The sequence below is a fragment of the Oenanthe melanoleuca genome, chromosome 3 (genome assembly GCF_029582105.1).
Source record: "Oenanthe melanoleuca isolate GR-GAL-2019-014 chromosome 3, OMel1.0, whole genome shotgun sequence".
Lineage (NCBI taxonomy): Eukaryota > Metazoa > Chordata > Aves > Passeriformes > Muscicapidae > Oenanthe > Oenanthe melanoleuca.
The window spans coordinates 82,936,963-82,961,156 of record NC_079336.1 but is presented as its reverse complement, the minus strand read 5'-3'; the positions used below and the strand labels follow the sequence as shown (position 1 = coordinate 82,961,156).

Here is a 24,194-nt window from a genome sequence, read left to right as displayed (position 1 = left end):
CATTTTAGATTCATAGTGAGAAGGGAGGAGACAGTAAGAACCAAGAAATATTATTTTTCCCAATACTGGTAAGAACATCCTCATGTGAGTCCCATTAGACAGTAAATGCCTACTTTAATAAAATAAATCAATATATAATAGCTACCAGTCTTAATGCTGAGCCTGAATGACCTAATTCAGTAACTCATTTATGATGTGTTTTAGTAGTGTGGCTTCTCTTGTGTTACCTGAGTAAATAGAACAGATGCAGATGCTTGCTAGAGAACCAAAGTCTCATAAGTTTTTCTTTACAGGTTAACCTGGATATTTCTTATAAATTCACTGGTCCTCACTTGGACCAGTGTTCAAAGTGGGCATGAAATCTAGAAATGCAGTATTTGTACTTATAGATCCAGTTGTTGTAACTCAGATAGTTGAACAGCAAGAATAAACTAGAGAAACAGGAGTACCACATAAATTACATCTTTTAATAATACTTTTCCACTGGCTTTAATGAAGCTGTCTTCTTTATCATCTTAGACATTGTGAAAAGTTATTGCACTGTCTTTGTAGAGGCTTTTTCAATCTCTTACAGATCTAATTACCTAATTGAGGGAAAACTAGTTTAAAGATGAACAGAAATTTTGCTCTGTGGTTTGTTTTTTTCTATGGTTCCCTCTGAGATTTCTGTATTCTTTCTTTATCAGCATATCCGTCTCCTGTGGAAGTTGACTGTGTGCTTTTGAGTCCATTTGCTGAGGATGGTGAGCAAAAGCTGCTATGTCTAAATAAAAGCAGATTCATGAAAAAATCCAGTAGCTTATCCAGTTCTTCAGAAACAACCAATGAAAGTAAATAAACGTCACCCTTCAGCCCCTGTGCCACAAGGGTTCCCAGATGAAGGCAGGCAGTGCTCGTGTCTTGAGCAACACCCTGAGTGTGCTGATGGCTGGTCCAGCCTCACAGCAAAGCTGCTAGGCACAGGCCACCAGCAATTTAGGCAGTATGGCACCTGTGTAAAAGGCAGCTGAGATGCTGGGATGGGCAGAGACACCACAACATCTTCTGTACTCGAGAACAGTCACAAAAGTTTCCAGGGGAGTGGGACCTGGTGATGGTGACTGCTCTCACCACTGCTCAGCATCATCTCTTTGCCAGTGGAAGAAATTATGACATGTGTCTCAAGACATGTCTTTCTAATGCCAGTAATGTAATTTCTTCCTCTTGCAAAATTGATTCATTTGAAGCCCTGACTTGAGGCTGGTTTTCCATGAACATATTCGTTATTTTAGAATGAAGTCAGGTTTTCCAATTGCCTTCTTGATTAGTCTAATGAATTTTCCTCCTTTCCCATCATCAAATGCACTTTCCCAGAGGATGGGGAGGTTCATCTCTGAAGGAAAATTATTCTCCTGTGACAGAAAAAGTTTTAAATTAAGATTTTGAAAATGCCTGATGATTATGGGGTTCTCAATATTTCAGGTACTCAGTTCAAAACATTGTAAAGTGACAGCAAATGCTGATTACCTACCCTCTGTTCCCTGAGGCTATTTATTTGAGGTTCTAAATTAGCAAACAAGACCAAGACAGACGGGATCATTAATTTTTGACCCAAAATATATCTCAGACATTCAAGCTTCTATTTCTATCCCAGTTCAGAAGGCTGTCTGAATGTTTCCAAGCATGAAGTTTAAAACAAACAGATAAATAAATACTTGGCTCTTTTAAATTTCTTCTTGTTTTCTGAACTTTCCAGATTTGTGTTTTCAATCTAATTCTTTTTGGAGAGAGACTTTCATCTCCCCTTGCTTTCTAACTAACTAGCTAGGTTAAGGTGCTGAAAAAACTTGCACAACAGAAAGAATTGTACTAAATAGGATAACTCTGCCTGTGATCCAGACTCAGTCCCTGTAGTGCCCACGTCCTTTTTTTTGCCCAGACATTCTGCAGGCTTCGATCATGTGTCATCTTTCCATGGGGAAAGAACTGGGAGAGGTAACTTCCATGCTTCACATAGGAGGTACAAATGACATTACTTTTTACCTGCTTAATATAAATCAAGTATTTCCTTTTTGTAGATTTATTATTTACTCTTGCTAGAATATGCTGATGTTAATGTTCACTTCCTCCCTAGGCTTGAATACCCAAAGACACAGTGAGTTTTCACCAAGTATTCCTCAAAGAACAATGCAGTATGAGAAACTCTCCTACAAATCCTACACTTATGCACGTGATCAGCCCTGCCAATCCACTGCAGACTGCAAACAGCCATAGACAGGATTCCAAACAGTTTATGTCAAATAGCTCGTTTTCTCTCATCTCCATACAAATTCCTGTCATGTTGCATTACATGTAAACAACTGAGAAACTTAATGACATGCCTTTCAGTCAAAAATCCATATGGCTTTTCAGTCTCAGCAGATTAATTGCAGTTTGTAACAATATAAAGGAATTCAATTTGATTAGAATTTCTATTGTTCTTTGAGATAAAATATTTTATGTGAATGTAAAGCCAAGCTTTCTGCTGCCAGGACTTTATTGACTTCTGTGGAAATATAAAATACTCATCTAAAATCCATAGTATATCATTGTTGGTGTGCTGTTACAGTAAATAAATTTTATAAGCTTCTGTAAATTATATGTGCCAGATCAGATTCCAGGCCCCATGGAAATGTCATTGTCAATGAAGCGAGGCAGTGGGAATATTTGCCTTTGGAGGAGACAATTCTGAATGAATCTTTTAGGTTTTTATCATTTTGAAGGGTTTTTCTACTTCCATTTTCTCAGCGTCCCTGTCTTCTTCTTGATGTCTTGCTCTTAAAATCTGCTTGTAATTCTCTTTAGTTTAATTTCTATGTACTCTAGGGTCGTTTCTCTATTCTTGCTACAAACATTGCTCTGGTGTTCTGTAGTAATTCCATAAACCCAAGCCCAGTAGCCCTGCAAAACAAGTTCTGCTTGCTGCCAATAGGGATAATGTGAGGAACTTCCATGAAGCCTGAGCACATCCCTCACTGAATAATATGTTGTTGTACCTCAACCCTTTAGGAGCTTTTTTTTAAATATCCAGCTACTCTCCTCTCTTCTTAAAAAGCAAAATTTTACAGAAAAGATATTTTAGTGGATAATGAATGCATGGTTTACTTTGTTTGTTTGTCTGTTTTGATTTTGTTGTGTTTGTTGGGGTTTTTTTTGTTTGGTTGCTTTTTTTTTTTTTTCTTTTTTTCTTTTTTTCTTTAATAACAGCTTTCTTTAGTTTAGTTTTCTTTGTATAGTTTTCCAGTTTGCAGAATAACATGTTTGGGGGTGATCATTGCTCAGAGAGGTCAGAAGTTGTTTGTGGTGTTTTGAATCTCATGGAACTGCACTGGGAGAGGGATTGAAATTTTTTGGCAAGTTTGTAGGCTGGCCAATGCAATTTCACTCTGTCCATGCTGCTGGACTAAAGACAAAGGTTGCAAATATTCTGCAGAAGTTGCCAGTGTCTGATTGTTTGGCCTCCTATTGAGTGATCAGTATTTCAGCAGAGTTTCACTTCTATAGGATTTCTGTAGAGTGGGAGAAGTTTTTAGTGTAATATTAGCAATATTACATTTAGCTGTTACAATACTGCCTGACACAGGGGACCAAAGCAAAAACATTATATGGAAAAGTGCACTTTGTGCTGAAGCTATGTGTATTGGAAAGAGGAAGCATGTAGTTCATATCACCAGTGGGATATGTTACATACAGGTCACATTAAACTAGGCTGCAGAATTGAAGATATTTAAATCAGCATTGTAAAATCCTGAAAACATGTTAAAAAGAGGAAAAAAAATTACTTAATCAAAATACTGAGTCATTTCTTTGATATATATAGAAATTCTTTCTATATAGATTCTTCTTCCCTGTCCATTTCTCTATTCTCATTTTTTTAATATATCCATTCAGAGGGCATAGAAGCTTTTAGTTTTGATGGGAGGGATTTTGAAATAGACTATTTTCACACTGCATGTAATAGCATGATTAGGAGGACAATTACTGCAAATTCTTTCATTTCTCAGTGTGAAGATCTCCAGAGGCAGAAAGAACCATTATTGTTACCCATGTGTTTTGTCACTTGAGGGTTAGGGGTTTTTAATTTTGTTTATCTAGCCTATCTGCTTGTAAGCCATCACTCCCTAAGAAGTACTGTTTCAGTCTCAGATTTCAGTCTCAGATTTGGGTGACCTAATTACTTTGATGATTATTGAGGCATGGTACAATATGCTCCTCCCATGAGAATGTTTAGTTTTTCTGAAGTCAGAGGCTGTTGGAACTAAAAAAAAGCATCTGACATAATCAGATTTTCATAAAATAATAATTAAAAAATCACCACTCCTGAAGATTTTTCAACATAAAATTTCAGCATCATTTAAAAGTTACTGGTAATTTGTGCAACTGGATGAACATCATCCTTTTATAACTGTGGTAGGAAGAGCATGAGGCTACTGGAAAAAATAGGCTCTATATTGTACTCTGTATTTAGTTTCCTCAAAGCAATCTGGGTAAACAGGTCATGAGGTGACTGCATGGACAAAATAAGATACGTAGCAGAAAATGACAGAAATGAAAACTAAGAGGAATGAGGTTTTTTAGACCTATTCCAAACCTTGGTCATCTCCAAACCTTGCCAGTCCAGAAGAGTTTGCTATACTATAGACCAGATTTAACCAGAACACTTATTTGTCACAATCAGTACATCTGAATGTCTGTAACTTTGAACACAAGGGATTATATTTTCTTCTCTCTTCAGATTCTGATTTGTCTACTGAACGGGGAGTGGATCATTAGCGGAGCACAGGTGCTACCAGCGGTGACCAAAAGCTGTGGTGGGCCTAATCAGCCTCTGAGGTCCCTGGTGAGGTAGCCATGAGTGCTGTGTGAGCACCCTGATGGCGGGCAGCACTCGGAGTTGTCATCAGCCACTGGTCCTTTAGTGCTTCTTCAGTCAAGTGATGCAAGCACTTGTGTGTGAGAGCAGACATCCTTGCCCTGCTTCTGCTGTAAAAGCAATGCAGACACATGGGTGAGCTCAATAGCCCCATGTTTCAGGCCAACAAGAATTTCAGGGACAGCTTCAAAGGCTCAAACTAAAGGCTCAAACTCTTGTGGGTACAAGAAGACAACTTTACTGTCTAGTCTTGGAAAAATAGGAATAATTTTTTTTCTGTTTTCATTTTTTTCCTTTAAAACAGATAAGATACTTGGTTCTTTAATAACAAACTTGAAAATTAGTGCTTAAAAATCAATAAGCTACTGTTCCTATGAGAATGGCCTATCTGGAGCAGCTGGGTTTATATCCTCAAGGGAGAGGCTGGATAAAGTCAAGGGAAAAAGCAGGAGTACGATTGTTTCTGTATTGATTCACAGATCTGTTTGCTATCAATGCTATCATTGTGGTGGTGACATGGACTGTTACAGCTAAGAGTGAAGAATGCAGAAAGTAAGGGGTTTGACCCTGCAGCTTGAAGTACTCAAAGGTTTAGTGTTCTAAGCAAGGCGATAATCCAAAGCCTATAAAGGCAGAAGAAAAACAGCCTTTGGCTCCAGTGGGCATTGCATCAGGCCTGCAGATGACTGGCAATCAGCAGACTTCATACTGTGTAATTCTGTATGAAAGAAGCATTAGTTCTCCAACATACAGTCAGCTGAGGAGGAATAAGACATGCTGTGCCTTTGCAACTCACCCTTCTGGCCAGCAGACATCCCTGTCACTGCAGGCAATGTAGATGTTCTTGCACAACTGGTGGAAACACATCTAGCTCTGCTTTGCAACTGCTGCTTCCTGCTAAGCCATCACCAGAGAAAGAATTGTCAGAGATTCCATTGTCACATACCTCAAATCTGAGCCCTGGGTTGTATTTGAACGAGCACAGGAGAGAGACTGAAGACTCTATGACCCCTGTGAATTGGGGGATTGTTTTTTCTAAACTGGAGAGCGAATGTCAGAAGATCAGATTACAGATGTCTACTCGTGTTTTCACTGTGTGGTGGGTCACCTGGAGTTCAGGCTCTGTAAAGTCCAAGGAGGTGGTTCCAGAGCAGTTTAAGCACTTCAGCAATTCTTAGCACTGGTGGTCTGAATTTGGGAAGGATTTCCTAACATGTCTGAAAGCCAAAAGCTTCTTTGCTAATTTATTAAAGAAGAGTGAACTGGTGAGCAAGTCCCTAGAAGACAGACTAATTTGTTATATAATCCCTTTTTTATGTGGAGAATTAAGGTGATGGCAAGATGACTACATGTTTAATTTTCCAAATAATTACTGCTGGGTATTGACATTAAAGGTGGGAGAGAGCAAGTTAATTTCTGCTTGTTGTTTTCAGCACGTGCCAGACTGTTACTTCACACCAGTGAGAAAAGGCTGGAAGTTGTATATTCCATATGCATGAAGTAACAGTTGGCACAAATCACTAAAAGGAGAAAATTAAAAATCACTAAAGCCCAGCAACCCAAACTGTCACTTGCTGACAAGTTGTTTTTTTTTAGTTTCTCTGCTAAAAAAAAATAAATTAAAAAAATAAATGAAGGCCTCAAACAGAGTATTCCACCTGAGTAAACCTGGGTGTGTGGTTAGGTTCTCCTCAATGCAAATAATACGTGAGAAGGCAGCAGTAGCCTTGGTTTTCCAGCCTCCTCCTCCTCCTCCTCTACACCTTTGTGAAATGCTGTCACTGGCAGCCCCAGAGTGGGGCAGGGGAGGATGACAGCACTTAGGGAGGATGAAGCACCTTCTGCTGGCAGTCTTGGCCATGAAAAACCTGTTCACCATTGATAGGGATGGAGGTGCTTGGAGATGCTCTGCCATGTAAATCAGGATAATGGAGTTTTATATCTATCCTTTGCTGGCACTATTGAATATGACCCAAAACAAGGTAGCTCAAGGTAGCTGTATCTGCTTGACCTGCTGATAACTCGTGTCCTTACATAGGCCTGGGATATCTTTGGCATTTTTGCCATGGCTGCCATTGCTTCAGAGGCACAAAGGGATTCTGGTGTCCTGCCCAACCACCTGCTCAACCTGCCCAAGGACCTGCTGCCCATGTCAGCTCCCTGAGCCTACCCACCTCAGTGATGCTGCAGCAGGGCCAGGCTCCAGCTGCCCCCAGCCCTGCCTGGCCAGGGCCCCACAGAGCCAGACCCACATCCCATCCTGTCACCACAGCCTGTGTGGTGCCCTGGCAATGGCCATGGGTTACAGGAGTTTTCCTACATGCTTTCTGTTCAAGATGATATCCTTCGCTCACAGGATTCCATGACCATCTAAGTCTTCCCTGCCACTTGCATGTAAGTATACTTATTGAGAGTCAAGCCATGTGTATGAATATATGGGGTAAAGCATACAGAAGTATAATATATTGTTAGTCTCAGGTTACTTTCCTGTCCTGCAATCTCCCTTTCTCCTCCCTTTCCCCTCTAATCTACAGGGGAGAAGTTGGGGGTGAAGTGAGGCAGCCTGCAAAGCAAGGAATGACAGGCAAATCCATATCAGGAATTAATTTCAGCATGTTTCATATCAAATCACTCAGGAATCACAAGAATTTACTCCTTTACTCCTATTTTGTTGATGGCTAGAATATTACTTCTAAGCAAAACTTTCACATTCAAATCACTCCCTTATTTTATTTTTAAAGAAAAAAATCTGGTTTTGCAGTTTGACATGTTTCTTGTTTTCAGACTGCTGATTTTCTGTGTGGTTAACTCTAGGCTTTCTACAACCAACAGCTTATTATCTCACCTTACGAAAATTATGCATGACTTCTGGGACTCATCTACCAAAAGGAGAGAGCACACAACACTCTGAGAAGCTGGTACCTTCTCTCTAGTTATCTGGGTTGATGGTTGTTCAGTGAACCTATTAACTGCCTGGAGTGACTTGCATCTTTATAGGTAAGGGACAGTACTGTCTTTCTTTGCTGTGTTTAAATGGCAGATGCTACCCCTGTGTAGTGTCCTGGTTTAACTTTATCTCTGGCCTGGTGGTTCCAAATGCAACTGGCTATGTTCTCATTGGACTTCATGTGCCTGCAGAAGTAATGGCTGTAGGTGAATGTTTCAAGTTCCCCTTATCTCACATTCTCTGAAAACTGTCTCAATTCAAGGTTTATGCTTTTCAGTGGAGCACTTAACACACACTTAGCTCTAAGCACTTAATTCCTATAATTTCATTGCACAGGGATGAATATCAGTGTGTACTCTGGTTCATGGCTTGCCAGCACTTCAACAGTTTCTTTTACAGTGGCCAGATAAAAGTGAGGAGCCAGCCCTGACAGTCCTGTGCCTGGGGCTATAGTTTGCTTTCTGGTAGTGATGGACAATGCCATTCAAGGCTTTCATGATACCCCCACATAGAGATTGATTGGGCCCTAGGTCTAGCTGCTCACTGAGGAATAAGGAAAGGTGCTCTCTAGAAACCTAGGTCTGAAACCTTGGTCCAGAAACCAACAGGGAAATAGGAGAGGGAAGGATTCCCCTACTTCCTCTTGTTGTGGCTACTGGTAGCACCATGCAGCACAGTAGGGGTCAAGCCTTTATGCTGTGGCCATAATACATCAATCTGCCAGCACATCCCTCCCAAATCCTATACCACCACCCCCAGTCACCCACACCACTCTTCTCTACTGTGCCTCCTCCCAGCATCAGCTCACCCTTAAGAGTATGTTAAGGGCAGCTCAGAAAGTGAAAAGAGAGGGAAGGCATCACTCATCTTGTTTATGGTCTGACTGAGCTAACAAAGTCTGAGCACCTTGTCCACACTGGGATAAGGTCCTAAGAAATAATTGATCACAAGAATGAGAGAAAAATAAATAGGCCAAATACATCTGAATGGTAGAAATCATCTCTGTGAGTGATGCCAAAATGTGATGGGGTTGTTGAAGTGTAGCCAGTGATAGACACCAGTTTTTCACTCCAGTTGCAACAGAGGAAAGTTCAGAAGCTCTACTTGTCCTGGGAGGATGGCTTGTGAGGTAGTATATAATGATCTGTATAAAACTGAGACTTTTCAGAGTTTTTTGCTGGATTATGGAAATATCTTTGGAAGCTTTATGATAATTTAATTTTACTGGAATTTGTATGCGTTAACATTTTTTCTATGGCAATGCAGAAGGTGTTTGGATTAGGACTAGCTGCCACTGGCTTCCCAAGAATTGCAAAGCCAAGCTAATAAATAACCTTGATCAAATGGCACACCTCACTGTTGTCCCCCTGTGGTCCTATTCCAGTCAATTTCCAGCCCAGGCAGCTGCTGGGGCAGAGTAAACTGCCATGTCCAATTGGCAGAGCTGTGACCAGCTTTATTTATAAAGGCTTGTGATAGGGCTTAGTCTGCTCTCATTTATACCAGGTGAAAACATGATATGAGTTGTTACCCAGTTCTTGTCCTTTTGTGCTGCTGCAGCAAAAGAAAGGAGTCAGAAAACTGGTCTCACTGATAAAGTCTGGAGAAGTCATTCTATAAAGGAATAGCTTAGCTTGGGCAGCCCTGGGGCCCTGCTCTGCTCCTTCTGCTGTCAGCATAGCTGAGTGCCTCTGGGAGTGTGGTCACCCAAAAACTCTGGGCTGCTGGCAGGAGCTAAGTGGCTTGGCTCTGCAGAGGAGCCCTGTGGCTGCTGTTTCACCAGCTGCTGGCAGTTTTGGACAAGCTGCACTTGTGCCCCTATGCCACCCTGATTTTAGATGTGGCCATCTGGGATGGCTAAAACTGAGGTGAAAAACTGGACTACTTTTTTGACATGTGACTTTTAATGTGTAGGTAATGATGGACAAGTTAAGTCATGGAGGAAGGGCACTAGTCAGCCACCTTGGGAATCCGTCTTTCTGAACATGGGTGGTATCTTTTGTGGCACTGCTTTGCTGTTTTGTGCAAATTCCCAGCTCTTTACAGATCCAGTCGACTATCAGACAAAAGAATCCTCACATTGTATGCCAGTCTGGGTATATACTTGATGTGAATGAATACAAAGACCTATTCATCACTCCTAGTGCTCACATAACTGACAGATTAAATCACTCTCTGGCTGTGAAGATGACAGTGGCCCAATAGCTAATGCTGTCTAACAGCCTCCATTAGAAGACCTTTTTTCTGATTGTTTATAATTTTGCCAGACTTCAGCTGCTTGATCTGGATTTTCCCATGCCATATGTCACCAGAAACTGAAGGTTTGTGTGTGGAAGGGCCTAGATGAATAGTCATGGCATTGCCAAGATCATGTATCACTGAAAAGTCACTTGAACACAAATTTTTAGGGAATAACTGTACATTTCTCCTCTCTTGAGGGAGAAGGAAAAACATCTGGAGTTATATGCTCCCCAGTGATTTGTGTTCAGGCTAAAATTGGAGCTGCTGCTAAACAGCCTGAATGCAAGAAGTTCCATGTCAAATGCTGTCAACTTGCTAGATATTGTTGGCACTTTTAACCTTTTGTAATGTCTTTTGAGGTTGTACTTTGTCCACTGACATATTTAGTTCCATATTGTGCCCATGATTTGACAGAAGTTGTTTTAAACAGGCTGAGATTATGTTACCAGGGAGCACATCTAATGGTTTAAGTTTGAGTACAGGTTTTGAGTATATGTGACAGCTTTATAGCTCTCCCCTGCTCAACCTTTTCCTTCTTTACTGCTGTCCAGTTGAATTTCTGACCAGCAATCCCTGTCATATAGGATGAGGACCAGATTTTCAAATCTCCATGCTGTTCTGAGTACCAGGCTGAAGTTGCTAGTTCCTAGACATGAATTAGCTTTTAGAATGACTTTTATTTAGCCTGCTAAATCAATACTGCTACTTTTTCTTCTGCATTTCCAAACAGCACTGCAGGTCAACAGGAAAAGCTTTCAGGCTGAACAGTCGCTAGGTTAGATGGTTGTGTAGGGAGGACAGTGTGTCATCAGAAATAAGTTGTATGGTTGTGGATCAGGGGTGGGATGGGGTTAGAGGACCTAAGTATCTTAGAGAATTATGTGTATTTCTGTGAGTAGTATCTGGCCATGACAGCTCAATTGCACACTGGGTGGAAATGTGCTGTCTGGCCTGCAGCCTATAAAACCCTTTCCCATTCCCTACAGAGACTTTTATTAAGTGAGCTTTACAAGGACCTAGAAAGGACCTTTACCTGTCACAGGAATCTGAAAAGGGCAATCTGTAAACTCCCTAAGGGGAGCTTTCCCTTAACCATTACAGAAACCAGAAGACTTCCAGATCTCAGTAAAAACTGTCCATGCTATGTTTTCCCAAACTGGGCAATTTGAATTGTAGGAACTATTGCCTAAGAACTATCTAGAGGCAGACTTTATAACCGCACAGAATATCTTCATTTAACTACCTGCACGACTGGACTATCATATGATTTAGAGCTCTGATAAACCTGAATTCCCATTAAACTAGATAGCTTGGGTCCATTATCCCAGGAAGACTATTCAGGGTGGCCTGCCAAGAACAGCTGGCCATTGACAACTCTGCTTTTAGTGTGGATTTTGCAGCATGCTGTGGTCTGTAATGGCAGTGCTCTGGTGTTGCAGTACCTTGGCTGGCTAATTTAATGCTTTAGTTTGGTGGGTCAATGCCATGCTGCAGTTTTAATAAGGTCTGTGATGGAGGCATATCTGCAGTTGGAAATTGTCATCATTCTGCACTGCCAGCATGGTGTAATAAACTGCACAGATTCTCAAGCCAAAATTTTAGAAAATTAATCTGGATCCTATAAACATTTTAATGGGCGGAAGCAAAAGTATTTGCATGACCTGACAGGTCTTTTTGTTTCCTAGGCAGGACCTCATATGGAGGAAGTGGTCTTTTCCCTTAGAGACAATAAAAACACTTAATATTTTTGCTGCTATGGAAAGATCATGTATTATATAGACCCCACTGAACAGTATTCAGCAAGCATCAAATGTCTTTAAGTTTCCATTATAAACCTGACTTTATTCCTATTCCTCTCTTTGCCAAAATTAGCCCTATCCACCTACAACTTCACAGGCATAATCTTATTCTGGGACAGATTTTTTGGAAGAGTTGAAGGAAACTGGTCAAGGTGTTTAAGAGAGATGATGGCTAAAAAAAATTAGTTCATCTGCTTGGAGAGTTTCCTAAAGACTTTTTGGCTTGTCACATCCTGAAAATTCATTTGCCTAGAGATTCAAAAAGTATTTCAGATCTGTTGGTCTTGGCTAAAAATGGTGCCTTTGAATAGTTTTAGGCTGTCTGGTGACAGAATTATTTGGCTACTGAAAGTGGTCCCTGCCTCCATGTGTTATGTGCTTTTTAGAGATCTTAATTCAACTAGTCAGTACCAATGTGCTTATAAGTTAATGGTGGCAATGTAAGGTTTCTAAACAACTCTGCATGTATCCTGAACAGACAGAGTCTGTATCTGAGACTGGTCCTGTCTACTGCTGTCTAAAATCTTCACCTGTATGTTTCCTGATTCCCACTGCAGTCCATGCTGAAATTGACAGCATGGCTTAACAGTCCCTTCTGCACACTCCCTGGAGGCCTTTTCCAAAGGGAACAGAATTCAAAGTTCAGTCTACTCATCTCAGTGGTTTTTACTGGGTCAAAAAATTCATACCTGCAATGATTTGTGCCAATATGGCTGCAAGCCACACATGATGAGACTTAAGCCAATATTATTTTTCAGCATAACTGTTTTGGGGTTTATTTGTGGTTTTATGGCAAAGTAAGTTCTGAGGCATAATATTCTGTTCTTAAAGAGAATTTACTGCAAAATATGTGTTGAGAACTTTCTCGTAATCAAGAAATTTTTAAATATGGTTTTTGAAGTATGACCAAAACTATAGGCAAACATTCATTAGACTATTTTCAGCATCCCTCACTTTAAGAAGAATATGGCATCTGCAAACAGTACAGTTCTGCTATACCACTGCACTGATGTGGTCTCCCTGGATGATTCCCTTAGCTTGCACTGAAAGTTACTGCAGAGAAGTGTGAACAGTAAAGTCTGCCCAGCACGTACCACTGACAATGGGAATGGAACATGTTCTGTGAGACCTTGGGTTTGGTTAATAATGTTCCCAGACTTTGACATTTAAGCCTTGATTGTTCTGAGCTCTGGACCTCAGTTGGTTTCATTGTTGTTGAAGCCAAGTCCCCGATTTACAAATTGCTGGAGCCTTGTATGTATTTGGGAAAAGTATGACATCATTCTTTCTGTATTTATTATTCCATCAGCATCTGTTATTGACTACTACTTGAAGCACGCTCTAGGGCTAGATGGACCTTGGTTTTGACTCAGTATGGATGTTTTTACACTATATTCTAGTGTCGACAAAAACAGTTGACTATTTGTTGAAAATAAGTCTAGGAATTTGCTCTGTCATCTTAAAGACTTAACAGTCTTTGCTGTTTTGTTTTGGGATTTTTGGTTTTTCTCTCTGTGCTCTGGAGCTAGGACTCATACTTCATATTCAATCTCCTATGCCTTCATTGAAAACATAAAACCTTGTACTGGACCAAGGCCCACAGAATTCCTTACAAAACACACACAGTTTGATATGTTAGGATGGAATTACTCCATGGATACAATTATCCAACTAGACTTGACCTCCTGCCCCTTCCCACAGTAGTTTCATTTAGAACACAGTTCACTAGTATGTCCATGAGGATATTATAGGAAATACCACTAAAGGCCTTGCAAAAAATATATATAAAATAAATTCAAGCTATGTGACATCTCTAGCTAGTAGTTCAACTTCCGTTTTAAGACTCCTAGAGTAAAATTGCTCAGGAAACTGGAAAACATGTAATGTGATATATTATTCTCTAAGCAAGTTTTGCATATTTTAGGCTGAAAATTTGCCCCCAAAATAATTGCACTCTTTGGTTGCTCTTGATCTTTTAAGTAAGATTGATGAAAAAGGGAGAAAAAAAGAGCATTAAACTCTTCCACTTCCTTAACATCCTCTGCATTTGCCTGTCATAGAGTACTGGTCCAAATTTCCCATTGTTTTTCTCTTCTTACCCTTAAGATTTATTTTACTTTTGATAAGTTTTGCTAGTTGTATCTAGTCCATTTTATCTTTAGTAACTGTTTACACCCCCTCTACACCTTGCAATGAGTGGAGTATTGTGCTGAGTTCTCAACCAGCTGTACTAGTCTCTATTCTACAGATATCTCTCTTACAATTGAGACCTATTAAAAGGTTGTGAATTCACTGACTTCTGCTGAATTTCCTTACTTTCCTCTACAATGTCATAATTGCACTTGGTTTCTTACTAGCACTTCTTGAATGAACTGACAGCTGCCCATAATCTGTTTTTCCTTTAGATTTGCCCTTTATGAGATCTTCCCTACCCATTCTCTGAGTTTATTGACATCTGCCCTCTTGAAATCCAGTGCAGTCGGTCACTTGGATCAGATGGCTGATGACACTATGTTCCCTGCAGTGCTGATTTCTTGTAAAATGTCCTATCTGGCAGCAGACTTTTGAGTTGTATGTTACACTGCCCTCTACCTATGTGCAAAGCTGCAATGCAGCTGAGGAAGGTTGAGACAATTGCAGTATGTATTAGGCCTTAAGATTTAGGCAGCTCTTTGGAATTTATTAGACAGAATGGGAAGAAAAATGTAACTTCAGAGAAACTTTCTGTAAGGAATTAGTAACTTCCCTTGTAATGAATCTCAGTCAATGTGGACAGAGGATTTGTCCATCATAATGGAGTGTTTAGAACACAAATTACTTGTGAAAATAAATACTTCAGAATAAGCTATGCAAGGATACCTGCCCTACCTAGTTTAATAAAAGTTTAGACCATAATGTGGTGATTTCATGTTGCAATGGACAAACAGTCAGACTTACATGTAATGGGGGAGAGGAGGAAAAAAGGCCATAAACTTCACCTTAAGCAGAAATGGCTGATCAGACCATACCACACCTCTGCCTTGTAAGAACAGTGACAGAAGCTCTTATATCTAATGCAAAAGCAGTAAGACTTCAGACTCCTACTAAAAGCCTCTCAATATTCTTTAATGTTGGTTAAACATAATCTACAGACCATTGTAGATACATCATGGTCCCTCTCCCAGGTCAACTAGAGATGGTCAAGAAGCATCAGACAAAGCTCGATGCTTATATTCAAAAGCCTTCCTATTACACCATTTTTTTCCTGACAAAATTACAATGAAGCTCCTTTACTATCACTTCAAAATCAATTTGGATTCCCTAAATAATGAAAACTAATTACCAGAAAGCAGTCCCATCTGTAGTAAACTTTTATGACAGCTATAAACTAATAAAAATGCAGGCATCATTCTGTCAATGTGATGTTCTAAGAGGAGCAAGCCGTGCCTGTAGTCAGAGTACTGGTGATGGTTTAGGGAAATGCAGGTTGTTGAATCACTCTGCTCCATACTGCAAGGAACTGATGTGCAGTGTCCATACGCTATCTAGTGGCTCTGTCGATTATGACATTGTCTCTGAATTACTCTTCTTTCACCTGTGAATTGCAGGATTAAAAAATACTTTAGACAAAACTGAAATTTGTGAGTCTGTAGCCATCCCCTAATGAATCTAACACATTTTAGGGTTATAAGCAATTAATGAAGAAACTCCAAAAAGTGATAAAGCCTGTGTGAATATGCAGGTAAGCTCTAGGCAGTCAGTCCTGTCATTAACAGAAGTCTGACATGCACTGGTTAAAGCCTTTCTCTTTGTTCTAGAATTTTGTTCTAGATTTATTACTAAAAAACCCCCTCAGTTGAGGAGTGCTTCAAGAACAAGTTAAAGTATTTTCTTTAGTTGCTAGATTCAGTAATATTTTGTGAGGTAAAAGCAGATAATCTAAATATTTTGGACTTAGCACATAGTAGACAGTAATGCAAGGCTAGATGTGTTTTCTCCAATAGGGAATGCTAATCTTCATCCCTTGAGATCATGGACTAGGAAGATGTGACGATCACATGTAACAACATTCTTCTGATCTGTTTCTGCCAGAGATATGATTGATCTTCAGTAAAACAAACAGCCCTTCTGTTTTGTTATTTATCTGTGAAATGGAAATTGCACTGTTCTATGGAAGCTAGAGCTGCTTTGCAGGTGAGTAGTACTTTTGTAAAGGTCATATTTTCTATATTTCATATATATGAAACAAAAAGTACTGTATTTATATACGGTCTGTGCCAGCACACTTAGGGGTATCATCTGAGCTACAACTAGCACACAAATGAGTTATATTTGAAAAAAAAGAAGTCTGATTCATGCTCATTCTCAGCAAATTTGCACTTTTCTACTTAATAACTGAGAAAGCTCTCTAGCTCTTAAAACACTTATCTTTAATTGTACTTAATTACATATGTGTATTTGTTTTAGGAAGCTGAGTAAAGACATGATGATGCAGGGTAACTTTTCTTGAACTGCTCTTTCTAGGAAAGCAAAAATTTTATTTTGCTCTTCACACGTATCAAAAGTGCCAATTTTGTTTTCCCTTTTCAGTAAATAATTTTTCTATTTATATTTCTGAACCCTTATAACAAATTTAAAATAGCTGGCAAATAAAGTTTGTATTACCAGCATTTATCATGATTTCCAATATGAAGATTCTGTGGTGCATATCTTCTGCCACATACAATAGCAGTTAATAAATACGTAAATGAATACAATAGAAGTATATAAATGGACTTATAGGTGGTTGCATGTGATAAGTAAACCATGCCAAAGAGTTACACCCTTTCAGCTAAAAGGAACCCAAAATTTAGAGCCTTAAGCACTGTGCTAATTTTGGCTGGCAGAAAGTTAATTTTCTTTACAGTAGTTAGTATGGAGCTGTGTTTTGGATTTATACTGGAAATAGAATTGGTACCATGGGTATTTTTCATTATTGCTGAGCAGAGCTTACAGAGTCTTTTTTTTTGCCTCTCATCCCACACCAGTGAGAGGTGCACAAGGAGCTGAGAGAGGACAGAGCCAGGATAGCTGATCCCAAATAACCAAAGGGATGCTCCTGAGCATATGGTGTCATGCTCAGCATACAAATCTAAGGGGGATGAAGGAAGAGAGGAGGGTCAATTTGGCATGATGGCATTTATCTTCCCAAGCAATCATTATGTGTGATGGAGCCTTGCTCTTCTGAGACACACCTGCCCTTGGGCAGCGATGAAGGAATTCCCTATTTTGCTTTGCTTGCACTCAGGGCTTTTGTTTAGCTATTAAACTATCTTCATTTCAACCGCCATGTTTTCTCACTTTTGCCCTTCTGATTCTCTCCACCATCTGACCAGGGGGAGTGAGTAGCTCTGTGGTCCCTTGCTGCCAGCTGGGCTTAAACCACAAGAGCAATAAGCATATAAGAGTTGACAGGGCTACAGGCAACCTGCTTTAAGAGCTCAAAGCTGAGCAGCTTAACCTCTTCTGCCCTCTTAGCCACTAGCATTTCCTACACTTTTTTCCAATTCAACATTCACTCCAGATCATTCAGCCTCAGAAGAGATTTTAAAATAATAAAAAAAAGAAACTGAAACTGAAAGAATTTTCTTTTAAGATGACTGCAGGAGAGATGAGCTTAAAATACATCAGCAAATGAGATACATTTCTTACTAGCACTTCCAGCCTTGTGTATCCTATCAGCATACACAAACCCCAGCTTAAGTTTATTGCTTGTACAACCAGCACAAACCTGGCCACAAAGGTTTCAAAATAAATAATTAGTACAAGAAAAAAAATCCAACACTCAGGCTTCATTGCACAAACATTTAAAGAGAGGAAATAATTTCTTTTACATATGTGTTTCTCTTGTATAAGAATAATTTTGTACAGAAAATAGCTCTTTATACATTTTACAGAAATAGGCTAACATTTAGATTCTTTATTAATGAATAATCATTGAATGCAATTTAAGATTTCAATTACATTTCAGTCACCAAACATCAATAACACAGCAATACATCACCACTCTAAATATCCTTAACTGTTTGACTTACCAAGTATTGAGTCAAGACAGTGAAAATATTCCTAGAACCATCATAATTTGGAAACACTCAAGTAGCTTGAAACTGTCAAATTATGAAATACTTCCTGAAAGTAATACCATTATTTAAGTGTCAAGGAATATGAACTTAAACCTTAACAAGGCAGCATTACTTGCTCACTCCTGCTGGCTAATACTGTAAAACCCAAATTGAACAAAAGCTTTAATATTAAACTGGTTTATTGTTACTGTGACCTTCAAAACACTCCTGAAGGATAGGATGCTATCCAGAAGGACCTGGACAAGCTTGAGAAGTGGGCCCACAGGAATCTCATTAAGTTTAACAAGACCAAGTGCAAGTTGCTGCATCTGGATGGAGCAACCCTGATATGAACACAGGCTGGGAATGAACAGATCAAGAGCAGCCCTGGGGAGAAGGACCTGGGGGTGCTGCTGGGTGGGAGCTGGACAAGACCCAGCCATGGGCACTCCAAGCCCAGAGAGCCAAATGTGTGCTGGGCTGCATCCAGAGCAGCGTGGGCAGCAGGGCAGGGAGGGGATTCTGCCCCTCTGCTCTGCCCTGGTGAGACCCACCTGAAACCCTGCATCCAGCTCTGGGGGCCCAGCACAGGAGGGAGAGAGTCCTGTTGGAGAGAGTCCAGAGGAGGCCACCAAGACGATTAGAGGGATGGAGCACCTCTCCTGTGAGGAAAGGCTGAGAGAACTAGGATTGTCTGGAAAAGAGAAGGCTTTGGGGTGACTTAATGGCAGCCATCCAGTACCTGAAGGAAGCCTACACAAATGGTGGAGTGGGACTGTCTCTCAGTGTAGTGACAGAGGCTAGGTTTAGATTAGATGTTAGGAAAAAATTCTTTACTGTGTGCATGGAGAGGCATTGGAACAGGCTGCCCAAAGAAGCTGTAGATGCCCTAACCCTGGAGAGGGAGCACCTGAGCAACCTGGTCTAATGGAAACGTGTCCCTGACCCTGGCAGGGTTGTTGGAACTGAACGATCTGTAAGGTCCCTTCCAACCGAGGCCATTCTATGATTCAGAATGAGATAGCAGAAGCTACTCTAACAAATACTATACAGCATTAACACAACATATAAATGTAATAAAAATACTTCAATTTTCTTAAGAAAACATGGAAGGTATATTAAAAAAACCCCAGTAAACTAAGGTAAAAAAGTAAATCTGCAGAAAACAAAAAATTGAAAACCATATGTATATATATTTATATGTAAGGGTATGCTAGGAAGTACATATATGTAAAAATACTCAGTTTATTCAAAGACTGATGTTTAAGTCCATATGGTGTCATGTGGAACTCAAACATAATCCACATTCAAATGCCTTCCCTCTACAATTGCTGTTTCAAGCATGCGTACTTATCTGCAGATTTCCTTGTAAATTAGAGAGAAGGTAAAGGTATTTACTCTTGGAATACAACTATATGAAGTAATAATTTCTTGCTTTCTAGGTATAATTTTAAATAGAAGATGTAAGCAAATAAGACCTATAAAACCCAATGATTGAAAACCTGAAATTTAGATGCTAATGATTCTATTTAGTATTCATACAGAGCTACTTAGGAGTTTGTCAGCTGTACCCTGTGTAAGTACTGTTGACACTTCCATGCTTCATGATTCAAATGAGTAGTTATGTTTAGTCAAATATGGTTCTCATTCCAAGTTAGCAAAACTCTTGACACATACAACTTTCAAATAAATTCAGCTGGAACTGGTACACCTTTCTTCCTTACAGCACAGAGGTTATAAGAGACAATAATGAATCACATTATACTGGTTCACATTTTCATGTGGTTAGAAGGAGAAACAAACCCTTATTCCAGTGATTTTGCAAATTCTGCATAGTCAATGTATCCATCATTGTTCTTGTCATCATCTCTCAAGACATCATCTATTAGACTAATTAGCTCTTCTTCCTTCATTGCTTGGGTATGCTCACCACCTTCCTACAAAAACAAAACCACAGTGAACAGTTTAGCAGTCCTTCTCATCTAGTGGCACATGTGACAGATTACTGACAACTAATTTTTTACTAAGCTGTTCATGTTTGGTGTCCACTTTGGTACTAAGTTTTATGTAACAATGTATAACAATGTAAGCAAATTTCATCAGATGGAAGCTTTGAAGTCAAAGTTCTTTGGACTTCAGAAGGAGCATTCTGCAGTCAAGATTCTTGGTCAGAAGTTCCAAAAGCTGAATACCACAATGTATAATGATGGACAATCATCTAATAAATGTATTCTTAATCAGGATCTTAATGAAGTACAAACACTGAAGCTTAAAGTCAGTAAAATTCTTAGTAACACCCCTTATGGGAACACAAAGAGGTGCCTTTGCACAAGAAACAGCCAGTCATTATTCTGTTCTTGGCTCAGTATTTCTTGCCACAGGTTATTAGCAGGAAGTTACGCTATTCTGAATTGTAACGACCAGAAGGTCAATATGAGATAATGTGTTTCTATTGTGTTCCTAATGACTGGAAAGAGAAATTGAGTTTAGGAAGAGGCAAACCACAGCAGGTTCTTCTAATACAGATCTTGTGCAAGAGGTTTTTATAGTTTGTGTATATACAGCAGTAACAGTCTGAAGTTGAAAACAGTGTCATAACATGATATGATCATGCCCCATTTTGGGTGATTTCCCTTTCTCCCCATCCCTATCTGCCATTTTCACTCTGGCGCCCTTCCTGATTTTAGAGTTGAAACTAAAATGGAAACTTCCTAAAAACTGCAATGTGACATGAAAAGCTGTGATAAAGTACAAATAATTTATAAATTCATCCAGAACTATCAGAAGAAAAATAGTCTCATTTTCAGGCAAAACTGTAAGTGCAATGAAGATGTGTTGCTGTTCTGCTGCTTTTAGAGTCAGAACTCTTTCCAAACACATATGCCCTTACAAAACTACACCAACCTCTTTGTGGACATGTGAGATAGCAGTAGCAAGTTCTAACCCATCTAGCAAATTATTGCCATCATAATCATGCATTTTGAAGTAATGGAGCTGCAACTCCTGTGGAGACATCTCAGATTCTGGTTTCTCGATAACACCTTCCAAGTGCTCCATGATGTGTCTAAGAAAAAAAAAAACACACAACATTTCCATCAGTTAATATTTAATTCTCTGGTTACAGCAAATTTAGTCTTTGATCAAATATTGTAATCTAAAAGCACCCTGGGCAACTAAAAGCTACAGTCTGATACCAAGATAAAGGGGGCACAAAGGTCATTTATTAGAGGGGCTGTAGAGGCCTCTAATACCTCAGCTATTTCTATTTCTTCTGGTCTACTTAGCAGGCTATCAAAACAACTGAAGCAGAGCCCAAAATCTCTTTTTGGCCGTCTTCCAAAGCACAGGAACTGGAGGAAGATCTTTCCCAGTCAACCATGAAGTGTTCTAGGGAGTTTTATTTGCTGCTAGAACTGTTTCACATTTATGAAGTAGCAAATCAGAAAATAAACTCAACTCTACATCCTCTCCCAGAGGATGCTGTTAGGAATATGATTTTGTCTAAAGTATGCTGATATGGGTAAGCAGGATTTCTGTAAGAAATTCTTTGTAGCATAATAGTGCTAAAGGCTCCAGAGAGACCTTTCTAGGTCTCATATCTCTACAAATTTATCAAGCAAGCATGTCTCATATGTGGTTTTAGCTAATCATACAACATTCTGAGAAAACAGGGTGCCTTAGGCTTAAATCCAACTGGCATAACGCTTTAGAGATAAGAAAATCATTAAGAAGTAAAGTTTACACTTTTAGAACATGGAACACGTACTCTTTATCTTGCACCAAATTCTTATCAAGGCGAATATTTGGATGTTGACTCTCTCCTACGTGTTCCTCAGCTAGGGCAGAGATGAAGAATGCAGCCATAGCAAAGCAGAATAGCAAATGTGTTCTAAACGTCCTTTGGGCCATTGTGATCTCCTACAAAAAGGAAAACAACACCCCCACCAAAAAAAAAAGCCAGATTAAAAATATGATCTACTTTTAGCAGATTTAGACAGTGCTCAGAAACAGCCTCATTAAGTTTCAGAATATAAGAACTTGCTGCATTGGAAACTCTTGGCAAGGAGAGAACCAGAGAGCTCCAATTAAGAGTTTTTATGAAGATCCCTATTTTACTGAATAATGCAGTAATTTTCAGATGTCTTTTTTTCTTTTTTTCTTTTTTTTTTCTCACAGCTAATGCGCTGTGCTTGGCTTTTCATATACCTTCCAGACAAACAAGCAACCGTGCCCTCTGCCTCAGGCAGAGCTGCCTCAGAGCTATGGGAGCAAAGGTCGCTTAGGACGTGGAAGCGGCTCCATCTGACGAGTGGCTGCGTTCAGCCCGAGTTCCCAAGGCGCACAGCTGGGCAGATGTCACGCAGCCGAGCATGTGCGCGCCCCGCGGGCAGTGACAGGGTACAGCGCTCCAGAGCGCGCTGCCAGGCGCAGGCTGCCGCCTTCCGCCCTGGCCTTCTCCCGGCCCCCGCGGAAGCCGCCCCGGTTCCACCGGCAGGGCGCCGGCCGCCAGCCAGCCTCCCACCCCGGCTGGATCCCCCAGAAAGCGCCACCGCAGCGGGATGGGGATGGGGATGGGGATGGGCCCGCCGCCCCCGCCCGGGCCCCAGCACCCCCGCTCCAGCACAGCTGTCGGGGCGGGCGGAGGGGCCCCGCCGCTGCCAGACTACGTACCCTCGGGCGGGTGTGCGCCGTGCCGCGGGCTCTGGGCTGGGCGCGGGCTGGACACCATTCCCGGGCCACCATCCCGGGATCACCCCTGACCCGGCGCCGCCCCGCCCGCTCCGCCGCCATTGGCCGCTCCGCTCGGCCCCGCCTCGCCCCGCCCCGCGGGTGACGTCACCGCCCGGAGCTCCACGTGGAGCCCTCGCGGCGGCGCAGGTGCGGCGAGGCCACGCCCAGCGCGGGGCGGGGCCGGGCGCGCGGCTCCAGGTGAGCGCGCGGGGCTGCGGGTGATGAGCCGCCCATGAGCCAGCAGTGTGTCAATGGAATCCTGGGGTGCATTAGGAAAAGCACTGCCAGCAGGCTGAGGGAGGTGATCCTGCTCCTCAGCTCTGGTGAGGCTGATCTGGAGTTCTGTGTCCAGTTCTGGGTTCCTCAGGACAGGAGACACAGGACAGGCTCCTGAGTGGGTCCAGTGGAGAGTAACAAAGATGATTAAGGGACTGAGACATTCCTCTTACCAGGAAAGGCTGCAGGAGTGCTGCCTGTTCAGCCTCGAGAAGAAATAACCGAGAGGGCACCTCATTGTTGTAGGTAATAACCGAATCAAACCGAATTAAAAGGTTAAATTGGCAAATTTTATTTTCGCGACCGAAAATACGGTCCTGGAAAGCCACAACCGAAAAAAACAACACCGAGCCCGGGTTCGGAGTTGGGTGAACACACGATGTTACCCAGCCTCTGTCGCACTGGGTTCCCCTGGTGTTCACACCGCCGTCTTGTTTGGCCCCTTTTTATACTGTTTTTCATAGCCTGGAGCGGGACCGTCCTTTGTTTCTTTCAAATTCAGCTCTGGTGTCCACACAAGACAAAGTCCTTCCTGCTCCTTGACGAGATTTTGTGTCCGTTGTGTATTGCTTTTAGGTGGTTGATTTCATCTTTACGGGAACCAGAGTCGGGGAATGCAGTCCTGGTGATGATTTTTTCAGGAAATGCTGCTCTCCTGTGAGTTTCCAGGCTTCCCCAGAAGGTGCTTTTCGGTAGCAGTCCGGCCTGTAGATATGTTAATTTACCTAGTTCTGAGGCAATCACTGCCTTTACCTGTGGCTCGTTTATTTTGCAGACTTATTTTATACAAAACACGAATTACAATATGGTATATATATATATATATATATATATATATATATATCACATCATCAATGTATACAAATATATATATATAACTATATGTACAATGTACACAAGTGGAGATGCCAAGAGGACGGAGCCAGGCTCTGCTCAGTGATGCTGAGCAAAAGGACAATAGGCAGAAACTGATGCACAGAATATTCTACCTGAACATGACCAAGAACTTCTTTGCTGTGTGGGTGACTGAGCATGGGAACAGATTGTCCCGAGATATTGTGGAGTCTCCATCTACAAAGATATTCAGGAACTGTGCTCTAGGATGATCCTGCTTGAGCCGAGGAGCTTGGACCAGGTGACCCACTTGCAGCCTGGCCCATTCTGTGCTGTCGGGCCTCAACAACCCTGGCCTTTGACACAGGGAGCTCCCTCCTGGAAGATGCGTTGGA

At 41.0% G+C, this 24,194-nt stretch overlaps 1 protein-coding gene across 3 annotated transcripts; it reads right to left on the bottom strand.

The window, feature by feature from the left end:
* Positions 1–464: 464 nt before the first annotated feature.
* Positions 465–22,774, bottom strand: MCFD2 (multiple coagulation factor deficiency 2, ER cargo receptor complex subunit). 3 transcript variants are annotated; one of them, XM_056488741.1, is made up of 5 exons: positions 22,630–22,764; positions 21,725–21,876; positions 20,863–21,022; positions 19,762–19,895; positions 465–1,391 (listed from the first exon to the last, which is right to left on the bottom strand). In XM_056488741.1, the coding sequence occupies exons 1-4, from the start codon at positions 22,747–22,749 to the stop codon at positions 19,764–19,766; spliced, it is 564 nt and encodes a 187-aa protein (XP_056344716.1). In that variant the 5' UTR covers positions 22,750–22,764; the 3' UTR covers positions 465–1,391; positions 19,762–19,763. The 3 variants fall into 3 exon arrangements, with proteins under 3 accessions (XP_056344716.1, XP_056344715.1, XP_056344714.1); XM_056488740.1 differs by lacking the exon at positions 465–1,391 and adding an exon at positions 14,521–15,452; XM_056488739.1 differs by lacking the exon at positions 465–1,391 and having other exon boundaries at positions 17,688–19,895; positions 22,630–22,774.
* Positions 22,775–24,194: the final 1,420 nt, after the last annotated feature.